This window comes from Hemiscyllium ocellatum, chromosome 19 (assembly GCF_020745735.1).
Source record: "Hemiscyllium ocellatum isolate sHemOce1 chromosome 19, sHemOce1.pat.X.cur, whole genome shotgun sequence".
Lineage (NCBI taxonomy): Eukaryota > Metazoa > Chordata > Chondrichthyes > Orectolobiformes > Hemiscylliidae > Hemiscyllium > Hemiscyllium ocellatum.
Window position 1 is genome coordinate 41,898,565 of NC_083419.1, and position 12,222 is coordinate 41,910,786.

General features: G+C 38.5%; 1 protein-coding gene across 4 annotated transcripts in view; it reads right to left on the reverse strand.

Annotated features, from left to right (window-relative positions):
* Window positions 1-6,218: 6,218 nt before the first annotated feature.
* The window catches only part of b4galnt3b (beta-1,4-N-acetyl-galactosaminyl transferase 3b), a 193,256-nt gene continuing 187,252 nt past the window's right edge, over window positions 6,219-12,222 (reverse strand). For all 4 annotated transcript variants that reach the window (XM_060839850.1, XM_060839851.1, XM_060839852.1 and 1 more), the window contains 3 exons: window positions 11,630-11,783; window positions 10,489-10,615; window positions 6,219-8,054 (listed from right to left, as the gene is read on the reverse strand). In XM_060839850.1, the coding sequence (XP_060695833.1) occupies window positions 7,946-8,054; window positions 10,489-10,615; window positions 11,630-11,783 (390 nt within the window). In that variant the 3' untranslated portion in view covers window positions 6,219-7,945. The remainder of the gene's footprint in view (window positions 8,055-10,488; window positions 10,616-11,629; window positions 11,784-12,222) is intronic.

Consider the following 12,222-nt stretch of genomic DNA (forward strand, 5'->3'; position numbering starts at 1 on the left):
CCTCTTCTCAGAATTAATTATTTTGGTTATTGTAGTCCTGTTGAATTGCTGTTCTGCAATGATTTGGTATGTCTAACACTCAGAATTTTCAAGATAGCTCAGTCTCCTCCAGGGTCATTCTTAGCTATTTCAACAGCATTTAATAGAATTTTAAAAACCATACGATTTGCTTCCTATGCATAATACTTTACATTGTGATAAAGTTTTATGTTATCATTTGAGATTTATAGATTTCAAAGGGTGAAATAGATTTCAGTTTTAGCTCAGTGCCTTCTTTTCATAAGAGGTCAGACAGTAATTTAGAAGTGCACTAAAGATTCAATTTCCAATGAGAATTCAATTAAATGCCCAATCTCGGAGATAATCTGAAGAATGTTTACAATAATGAGTTTTATGACCTATATAGAAACAGGTGATCAAAGTCAAAATCAGGTTTGTGTTTGGAAAAAATAATTTCATATCAGTAAAATGGCAAGTTAGTTTCTCGAAATATCCAGACCGAGAATTAGTTGATAGAAAGCTTTATATTGTCAGAACTTTGTAAAGGTCTGCAGACTGTGAGCACAAGGAAGTCAAAACTTGAAAGAGGTCTCTAGGTCATTAAAGCTGCAAAGGATGCTTTTCAGTAGGAAATCCAAATGTGAAGATAGGAATATTATTTCATCAGGTTTGAGTGTCTGTAGTGGATGCTTTTTGGGAAAATGGTCTTTATTTACCTTTGTTGTTTGTGTTAAGATTTTTCCAAATTGTCTTTTTATATCTTCATTCATTTTTGTTCTTTGGTTAAAAGAACATTGGCAGCCTCATGCGAACATGTTCAGTGACTGACTACCACAGTAACCAAACTACAAAAATAAAGCTTATGAGCTATCAAGCCAAATTTCTTTCTGAGATCTGACTTGTCCAGTAAGACCATCAGCTTCAATCATAACAACATTTGCCTCAATAAAAATTCATTTGCATTCTTTGGTCCACTGACATTTTTTAATCTTTATTTTGACCATTTCAAATTTCCACATTGGAAACGTTAGTGACCCCAGGCTCAAGACATTCTATTAAGTACTTACTCTTACTCTGACATCATTCCTCTAAAGGAGCCGTACTTAATAGCCACATTTTCCCTGGCAGGTTCTTACTGATTCCTGAAGCTTAGTTTTCTCAAAAAGTCATAAGTTGAAACACACTGCATCATTAGTTCCCCACAGTCCTAATGACTTGCCACATTCTTAATGTTAAGCTTTTTAATCAACTTGCCATGTTTTAATTGGATTATTGATGTACAGTTATCATTGCCATTTACTCTTGATAACTGATTAGTTTGTATCGATTGGAGTCAAAGCATTTATGGTGGTGTGTATTTGTTTGTTCCCAATGTTGATTAATGGGCACCGATCTGGTCCATTTCAAATGTTTTGAGTACCTTCCCACTGCTCAACTAATCCATTAAAATCATTGTTACTCTCTCAGCAATTCCTGATCTTTCCCACCAATCAGTTGCCATCTTGTTTTCTATTCCTGGATAATCAACATCTTTGATTTGTGGACAATCTCAACCACATAAAAATCAGTTGTGTGTCTCTGGTAGATGGTTAAGGTGTTTTCTATTCTTAAACTTCAATATTTAATACTAAATAGTGATAAACTTAACAAAATATATAAAAGATGGCAAACATAACTGAATAACATAATTAAATAATCAATTAAAACTCCATAAGGAAAGCAGGACATATGGTGCATTAAGATTTTAGATCAGAGTGGTGCCGGAAAAGCACAGCAGGTCAGGCAGCATCCGAGGAGCAGGAAAATTAGCGTTTCGGGCAAAAGCCCTTCATGAAGGGCTCCTGGGTATCATTATGATTCAGAACAAACACATCTTCAGTAAGCGCTGAATTCTGAGCAACTTCAGCTCAGTGTTTATGGCTAGCAATTGCACTACAGACACTGTGTGCATCCGAGAAATTTATCTGGAATCTTTCTACTAGAAGGCAGCTACACCATTAGGAGAGGGTCTTCAAATTTGTTCAGTGGTCAGGGTGAGGAGGCTGCAGCTGTGAACTATGCTCCCTCTCATTCTTTATAACTCAGCTCTGTGGACCTCTGAAGTTCAAAAGTGGCAGCAGCTTTCACAAATGCAGACCAATGCGGCATTGTGTGGAACCTTCAAGGTGCTGCAGGTCGCAAGGTTTAGAGAGAACATTGACTGTGAGTGGGGCTGGTAAAGGGAACTGACAGCAGGAATACAGCAGCCTCAGCCTCCACAATTATCCAATTGGTTTGACATTCATTCTCAGCAAATTTGGATGAGAGTCGGGGCTAGAGGATGGTTGTGCACACTGATCATAGCACCATGGTACAAGTTGTGGGTGGTGAAGGATGCAACAAGTAAGGTAGTAGCAGTTGTAGTCAAAGGGAGCTTGTCACATTATCTACAGCAAGCAGCAACTTGCTCAATGTCAGGGTTTGGAACATCTGCTCAGGGCTAGGAAGGAACTTGCACTGGGAGGAGTAGGATCTACGATGTTAGTACCAACAGCACAGGTCATACTAGAGCTTCTGCACAGAAAGCATGAGCAGCTAGGCACTAAAATAGACAGCAGAACATCAAAGGTTGTAATCTCTAGATTCATACCTGAGCTATATGCAAATTAGCATAGGGTGTACATAAAATTAGAGACATGAATTTGTGGCTCAAAGACTAGTGTAGCAGAAATGTGATGTGGATGTAGGTTTGCTCGCTGAGCGGGAAGGTTCGTTTTCAGACATTTTGTCACCATACTAAGTAACTTCATCAGTGAGCCTCTGGATGAAGCACTGGTGGTATGGCCGGCTTTCTAATTATGTGTTTAGGTTTCCTTTAGTTGATGATGTAATTTCCTGTGATGATGTATTTTCACCGTGGTGATGCCATTTCCTGTTCTCAGGGGGAGGTAAATGAGATGTGTTTGTTGATAGAGTTCTGGTTGGAATGCCATACTTCTATGAATTCTTGTGTGTGTCTCTGTTTGGCTTGTCTGAGGACAAAAAAGAGACATGCACAAGAATTCCTAGAAGCATGGCATTCCAACTGGAACTCTATCAACAAACACAGCAACTTGGATCCCATTTACCACCCCCTGGGAAAAAGAACAGGAAATGGCATCACCACAGGAAATGATGTCACAGACCCAAGGAAACCTAACACATTAATAGAAAGTGGGCCATACCACCAGTGTTTCACCCAGAGGCTCACTGATAATGTTACCAAGTATGGCAATGAAACATCTGAAAATGAACCTTCCAGCTCAGCGAGCAAACCTACATCCAAAACCTCAACCTGAGCTACACATCTTCTCAAAACCCACTAGGAGTGTGATGTGGTTTATGGACCACAGGAACCAGTAGTGGGGATGGTGGTGGCTGTACAGTTGGGTGGGTTTATACAGAACAGTGCTGGGGAAACACCAGGAGGGCCACCACTGACCATCCATATTCATACTGCATCTACAGAGCAAGGACAGAATGTACTGTGACATGTGATCTCATTTCCTGCATGTACATGAAGTCAGAAGTGTGTCTGATTATTCACCTGGATGGCTGCAGTTGGAACAATACTGAAGAAGCTTGACAGCATCCAGGAAGGAGCAGTTTGATTGAATGGTGCTCCTGCCATTTCCCTCAGTATTTAACTCTGTTAGCGCTGGTAGCTGTGGTATATGTTCTATTTGATGCACTGCCACAACTAACTGAGGTTAATTGAATGTTACTTCCCCTTTTCTGTGATTTCTATCAGCAAGAAGATCAAAAATGGTAATGTTTATCAATACCATTACCTTCAGTTTTCCTCTAAATTCCTTACTTTTCTTAATTAAACATATCCTCATCTCTAGATTGTACACAATTATAATGATAGGAATAGCATTATTAAAAGGACTTCAGCAGTTTAAGGAGAAGCTTGCCACTATACTGTCAGTCAAGTTGGTATCTGCCATAAACTGAGCCATACCAGCATAACCCACAGCTTCATCATCCCTTTCTTTCAGTCCTGATATGAATTTGAACCAATGACATGTCCATGAACACCAAAGCTACCGTGAAGTCAAATTAGCACTAATGCATAAACTCTGCTGCTTCTTTTACATATCTTGTACAGGTAGTTCTGGGATAATGTGCATTTCGGCAGTGTGATTTGGCTATAACATCGCCGAAGAATTAGGAAATTATATTTTTTGAGAATGCTATTTTGGCAATAGCGTGATTCCACTGGAGGTCAGTTTGTGTGCTTTGTTTTGCACCTGCAACCATGTCAGCTGCCAACAGAGCACCTTTCTTTGAGAAATACTGTATAGTAAGCAGCTTGCTCACATTTTCTAAATATATTATGTTAAATTTACTTTTGTTTCGTTGATAAATATGATTTCAGCCTCCGTTCCAGCTGTACTATATTTTGTGTTAAACTTTTGGGTGATTTTTGAGCTATTGTGAGTGATATGTTTAACCTGTCTGCTCCAATCCCTCTTTTCCCATAGACCCCACTACTCATATTAAGCAATTTTCTATTAAGCATGGTTTCTTTAGAATGCAACCACTGTGCTTATTTCCTGCACAGAAGTTTCCCATTCTGCCACTTCATGGTTTAGGCTTTTAGTACAGAGGATTGGCAATTATTTAACAAAGGAAACCAGGGCTCGCCATTAGAATTTCCTTTCTGCATCTTATTGACTATGCAATAATTTCCTGAATGTTTCTAGTTGTGCTCTGCAGAATATCAACTCATTCCTTTCTGCACATCTGATGGGGGTGGTGGGGATTTCATTCAATATAGCCATAAGTGACTTGAGCGCCCTGAAAATGCTATACTGATATACTGTAAAATGAATGTCTTTGATAAAAACTGATGGTACTTGGGTCTGCTATGTGGATGATGCCATTGTCATCATGAAACACAACAAATTAGAAAAAACCCACAAACACATAAACAACGTCCTTACTGGTATAAAGTTCACCAAAGAGGAAGAGAACAACAGCAGACTCCCCTTCCTCAATGTCACAGCAGAACAAAAAGCCAATGGAGAGTTGCAGACCAGCATTTACAGGAAAGCAACACACACAGACCAGATACTCAACTACAGGAGCAACATCCCAACACCCATAAATGGAGCTGCATCAGGACATTGTTTAAATGAATCACAACACACTGCAGCAGCCAGGAACTATGAGAAGCCGCAGAAAATCACCTATACAAGGTATTCAAGAACAACGGGTACCCAGTAAGCACAGTTCACTGATTCCTACACAACAGACTTAAACAAGTCACAACACGCTGAGAAACTCTAGCCACCCTGCTATACATCAAAGACATCTTGGAGATAACACCAGACTACTCCGGCCTCTAGGCATCATAGTAGCCCACAAGCCTACCACCACACTGAAACAGCTCCTGATGAATTCTAAAGGACCCTCTTACCAACAACCAGCAGAACAAACATGGTATACAAAATACCCTGCAAGGACTGCAACAAACATCATCTCGGACAGTCGGCCAGGAAACTAGTCACTAGGATATATGACCACCAAGTAGCCCCTAAATACATGACCAACAATCACTAGCATCCTTACACACAGACCGAGAGGGACACCACTTCGACTAGGACAATACATCCATCCTGGGACAGGAAAAAGAAAGGCACACACGGGAATTCCTAGAGGCCTGGCATTCAAACTGGAACTCCATTGACAAACACATCAATTTGGACCCCATTTACCAACCTCTCAGAAACAGAACCGGAAATGATATCACCCACTACAACAAACCGAGGCTCACTGATGTTACCCAACATGGTGACAAAACATCTGAGAGCAAGTTCACCAGCTCAGCGAGCAAACTTACAACCTGACTCATTAATGTTCTCACCAATATAAAAAAACAATAGTTGCAAAATGCTAGAGTAAACGGCAGAAGATAATTAAAAGAAATAATGAGTTAGATAGTAGAAGTTACTCTGATCCCAGTGATTAGCAATGTGCTTTAGTTTCATGCTTTCAGAAAGGTTTCACTAGACAAGTGGCAAAGTCAATTCCTTCCCTAATTAATAAGTTAAGCTACCACTAATCAACAGACAGTGTTTGAAGAGGGATGAAAATAATAACCAGTATATGTAAAAGTTTCAAAACAAAACTTTTATTTCCAAAAATCACAATTATACACAACTTAGCAATTTCATAGAAATCATTAACCCTTCATCCCAGCATTATTAAAGCCAACCACTACAATGTACAAATACAGTTAAAAACAAAGTCTACAGTAATACAAAAGTTTACACCCTTGGAAAGAACCTTGATCAAAAGTGACTTGACATCACTAATGTTTCTTGTTGGTTTCCTTGTTTATTTAAGTACCCAAAATAAAAGCAAACTACTGTCCATGCTGGGAATCTGAAATCAAATCAGGACGTTCTGGGAATTCTCACCACGTCTGGCAGTACTGTAGAGACAGAAACGGAGTCAGGTCGAATACATCTTTCCTTCAGAACATACTTGATGCAAATCTGTCTTTCGACAGATACTGCCAGACCTGCTAAGCATTTCCAGGACTTATTGTTTTTGCTTAAGTACCCAAAATGTGTTTGAAAAGTACCTAACGTTCTCACATCTACCTTGATAGAAAAATAAATTCTGACTGAATTTTGTGATGAGCTTTTATATATAAGACTCATAATTGAGGTACTTGGTTACAAACACAAGGTAGCAAAAATACCTGTGTATTCTGCATACTCAAGTAAAAGTATAGGTGCACAGTTAATTTGTATTTAAAGTGTTAAATTAGATCTGTAAATAGGAGAATGAAAGGAGACTTGAGATATTTTGTGTGCACACAGTTTGCATCAAAGTATAACTTAACCAACTTACTCCAACAATGAATCATTTGATTCCATGGCTGTATGTTAAAAGAACAATTGAAGTAATTTCCCTCATTGTAGTTTATGTATGTTTACTCAAAGATGATCCTGCATCTAAAATGAAACTAGATCACAGCTATGTGTCATGCACAACCATGCCTAGAAATTCTGAGACATACATGTAGCCTTATTGCTAATAGACAAAAATATACTGGGTTCACTAAATATATGTGAGTGTAAACTCTTCAAAGTCTTAAAAATGGAAATAGTAACAAGAACATTATCCTGAAAATGTACACTGATGAAGAAAAATCACATGCTCAACATTACCAACCGAGGTGGTAATAATACTAATTAAAGAGAATGAATTTAACCTTGTTTCTTTTAAATATTTCCCAAAGTATTTAAACATTAAAATAGGATCATTAATCTCCCCTTCCCAAAATTAAATGGTTACAAATATGGCAAATGTAGAATCCTGATGCATAACATTTTAATTATTGAATTATTCAATTTCCAATGAAAGACGTAACTTCCAAAGTATTAGCAAGTTTTTAATTTGTGACAATAAAAATGATCACCCTGGTAGACCCATGAACTTGTTCATGTGAGAGAAGACGAAACTGTGCATCTGTATAGACCTGTGAATATCATAGTACCACACAGTGCAACCCCAAAAATAGAACTATTATTTCAGTTTTACATAGTCCTCCAAATGAAAAATGTCAATCTATATTTTTGCTTTATTGTTCCATAGCATAACTCTTCATTTCAGACCCAAATGTATCAGGATCATAGCATTTCTTTGAATAAAAAAAATAAAATATCTTGTTAAGCTTTTTTAACCACTTACAAACTTAAGTACTGAGAGAGGCTCTTTGTAATATACTTCCTGGGTTGAAGATCACAAAACCTATGCTATTAGTAGCCTGAGTTATTACAGCAGCATTTCCTTGTCTTCAGATACATTTTGCCTAAGACAGCACTGTACTCCATTTGTTTTTGGACAGGATAATTCGATCCTGACTGGATAAAGTGCATGCTAGCCAGACTTCCTCTGGTCACTGTAACTACGTCACCTTGACTTGCTTCCTATTCCACATTCCACGTTTGGAGTGGTAGAAATGAAAGAAGTTTCTCATGTATAGTCTTTCCACTTCCAACCCAGCCTGGAAAATCCTATGAATAATAAAGAATAAACATCACTTCATGCTTTCAAAAATCACACACTCTGACTTTTTTTGCTTTTGCTGAGTGCAGTTATTGTATTGCTGAAATTATGTTTCCAAACATGTGACATTTTACTATGAAGAGATGACCAAAACAACAACACACCCAGTTCAAAAAATGGAAGCAGCATCAAGATAATTACTGAAGAGGATCTTCCAGACATTCTTCCCTGATTAAGGATGATGATAATAAAAGCTGGGTAAAACATAAAATAACATTTACACTGACTGAATTTCCAAAATTTGGTGGACTCTGGGGCAGTCCCTGCAGATTGAAAAACAGCAAATGTAACACCATTGTTTAAAAAGGGAGGTAGATAAAAGATGGGGATTTATAGACCAGTTAGCTTAACCTCTGTATTGGGGAAGATGCTTGAGCCTGTTATCAAGGAAGAAACAGCAAGGCATCTTGATAGAAATTGTCCTGTTGGGCAGAAGCAGCATGGGTTCATGAAGGGCAGGTCATGCTTAACTAATCTTTTAGAATTCAATGAAGACATTACGAGTAAGGTAGATAACGGGGACCCAGTGGATGTGGTGTGCCTAGATTTCCAAAAAGGCCTTCGACAAGGTGCCGCATAAGAAGCTGTTGCATAAGATAAGGATGCATAGCATTATGGATAACGTATCAGCATGGATAGAGGATTGGTTGACTGACAGGAAGCAAAGAGTAGGTTTTAAATGAGTGCTATTGTCGCTGTGGTGTGCCACAGGGATTGGTGCTGGGACTGCAATTATTCACACTTTATATAGATGATTTGGAATTGGGGACCACGCGTAGTGTGTTAAAGTTTGCAGATGACACTAAGATGAGTGGCAGAGCAAAGTGTGCAGAGGACTGTGAAACTTTGCAGAGGAACATAGATACACTGAGCGAGTGAGCAAAGGTCTGGCAGATGGAATACATTGTTAATAAATGTGAAGTCATCCATTTTGGTGGGAGTAACATTAAAAAGGATTATTACTTGAATGGTAAAACGTTGCTGCATGCTGCTGTGCAGAGGGACCTGAGTGTCCTTGTGCATGAATCACAGAAGGTTGGTCTGCAGGTACAACAAGTAATTAGGAAGGTAAATGGAATTTTGTCTTTCATTGCTAAAATGATTGAGTTTAAAAGCAGGGAGGTTATGTTGCAGCTGTACAGGGTGCTGGTGAGGCCACACCTGGAGTACTGTGTGCAGTTTTGGTCTCCTTACTTAAGAAAGAATTTGCTGGCACTGGCGGGGGTGCAGAGGAGGTTCACTGGGGTGATTCTGGAATTGAGGGTGTTGGCTTATGTGGAGAGATTGAGTACACTGGGATTCATTGGAATTCAGAAGAATGAGGGGGATCTTATAGAAACACATAAAATTATGAAAGGGAATAGATAAGATAGAAAATAAAGGTGAAACTAGGACAAGAGGGCATACCCTCAAGATTAAAGGGAGCAGATTTGGGACTGAATTGAGAGGGAACATCTTCACCCAGAGGGTTGTAAAGCTATGGAATTCCCTGCCTAGGGAAATAGTTGATGCTATTTCAGTGAACGTTTTTAAAGCGAAGTTTGACTTTTTTTAACAATAAAGGAATTAAGAGATGTGGTGAGAGAGTGGGTAAGTGGATATGAGCCCACGATAAGATCAGCCATGATGTTACTGAATTACAGAGCAGGCTCGTAGAGCCAGACGGCCTAGTCCTGCTCCTCGTTCTTATAAATAAGTTCACATTCATGAAAATAAAATGCCAGGAAATCCTATTCTCTCTTTCCCTCTCTGATTTCCAATGGATTTTAGAGAAAGGGTTATATGTTTGCAAGAGATTTCTTTTCGATGAACTAAAAGGTACAGTCTTTAGCTTCCTCTGAATATTTATTTAAGTGGGTTCAGCAGGTACAGATTAGATGGGTCCCAGGCTTCATCTCTGATATTTGGGGTCACCAGTTTGAACTGAGTTCATTTGCCACTTGCATTCCTGATTCTGAAAGAAAACAGCCAGATATTCTTTTTCTGATTACTACCCTATGTCCATTACTGAAATCATGTCTGAGGACACTGTGGAACTCGATCATTAAAATGACCTAGTACAGTTCCCACACTCAATGACCCTGTCCGATATTAACTTGCTCAGTTTTCACGAGAATAGGGGTTGGCCATTCTGCCCTTCAAACACGTTCACAATCCAATGAGATCATGGTCAATCTGTGATCCAAATCCCACTCTGGGCTTTTTCCCATATTCCTTAATATATTTGGTTCACAGAAATCTATTGATCTCAGATGTAAAATTAACCATTTTTGTTGAATTGAAAATAAAACAAGAGGTGAAATTAAGTTAAAACCATGGCTTTTTGTTGCCACCTTTGCACACGTTCCATATGAATTTTTATGTGACTTCAAAACTTGTTACCTATCCAGGAGTTCCCAGTCTTCTCCTCCCCAACGGTCACGGAATTCTTTTGTATTCATCCCACCAATTCTGTCAAGATCCGATTTGTAGATTCCTAGCAAGCCAAATCCATTCATTTCCCAATATCCTAGAGATTATAAGAGTGAATTAAATATAACTTATTTCAACAATGTTTGCTACTTCTTGAGCAGGCACATGATGTTTTCTGATGCTGCCTATTATACCTGGAGGCAAGTAAATGTGCAGATCCCACAAGAAAATTAGGAATTAACAAATCATATACTTTAAGGCCAAACTTGGGTGCACAATTTGTTATATTGGGGCTTGGCAGACCTCTTGCTCTGCTGTCGTCGTTCCCGTGTTATACAAATTCAAGGATCCCCATATTGTGCATGTTCCTTTCTGCATAAACATTGGTTATACAATTATGGAAACACAAGTTTCTGGTTTTATGTATTCATTCCACACTTGGTCATTAAATGTCTCTTAGGGCAGCTCCAACATTTCACTGTTTCCAGTTCAACTAAAACCAAACAACGACCTTCATCTTTATTTAATTTATCGGGATAATGGCAGTTGTGGGTAGTTTGCACAAAGGTCCAAGTCTTTAGCGGTCTTCAAATCTTATATGGAATTTGGTGAAGGAAGTTCTATATCATCACTCTGCGAGTTTTGTTGATTTGAAGCTGATATTTGGTATCTACTGCGCATACTTACTGCAATTTTCCTTCCCTTGTAACTTATATGCTTGCCACTAAAAGACTTCCCTTTTTATACCTTTTCAGAGAGAACGTGTATGTAACCTGAGAATGTGTTAATTTCTGTATTTGCAGCGTGCAATAAACATGCATCAACTAGGGTTGGGCATAAATGAGTCTTGCCCACATTCCATTCATTTACAAACATTAAAAGTATCCTGGCTCTCAAACAAATGATGAGTAAAGCATGATAGCCAAATTTCAAACAGTTGAACATAGAACTTTTAACAAAGCTTCTGGCATTCCTCTATTTGTTATCTAATATCAATATACATTTTTGTTCTTAGAATTAGCACATTTGAGAGATTAATGATAAGAAAATATACCCAAATTAACTAGCAAAATCATAACCTCAAAACTAGGTAGTCATTGTTGTCACTTGCCTTCAGGTTCCTGTGGAGAGGAGCCACAGTTCAGCCTCATTACTATTGGAGCAAATGCCATCTTTTCCTCCACACAATGTTTTCTGATGCTGTCTATTATGCCTGGAGGAAAGTTAATGTGCAGATCACACAGGAAAACAATGCTGTGATCGTCCTGAAAGTATAAATAAGGAAGGTATCAAGAAATGATGAAGATTTCAACATCACTGTCACCTAGGATTGCAATGTCAGTTCTCAAGTTGTCCTGAAAGAGCCAGTTTTTGATAGAAATCTCAACATAAACAATAACAGTAATACAGGCATTCACATGGATGTTGGAAATCTAGGTGTGAATGTTAATATATCCCAATATGTCTCTTTCTTTATTATTTCATGGAATGTTGCTAGCAAGACCACATTTGCTGTTCATCCCTAATTACCCTTGCATTGCGAGGCCACTTCAGAGTCAATTACATTGCTGTGGGTCTGGAGTCATATTAGGACCACCAAGTGAGACTGGCATATTTTCTTCCCTAAAGGATGTAAGTTAACTTAAAGGTTTTTATGTTAATGATAATGATTCCAAGGTTAACATTATGAGACAAGACAATAAC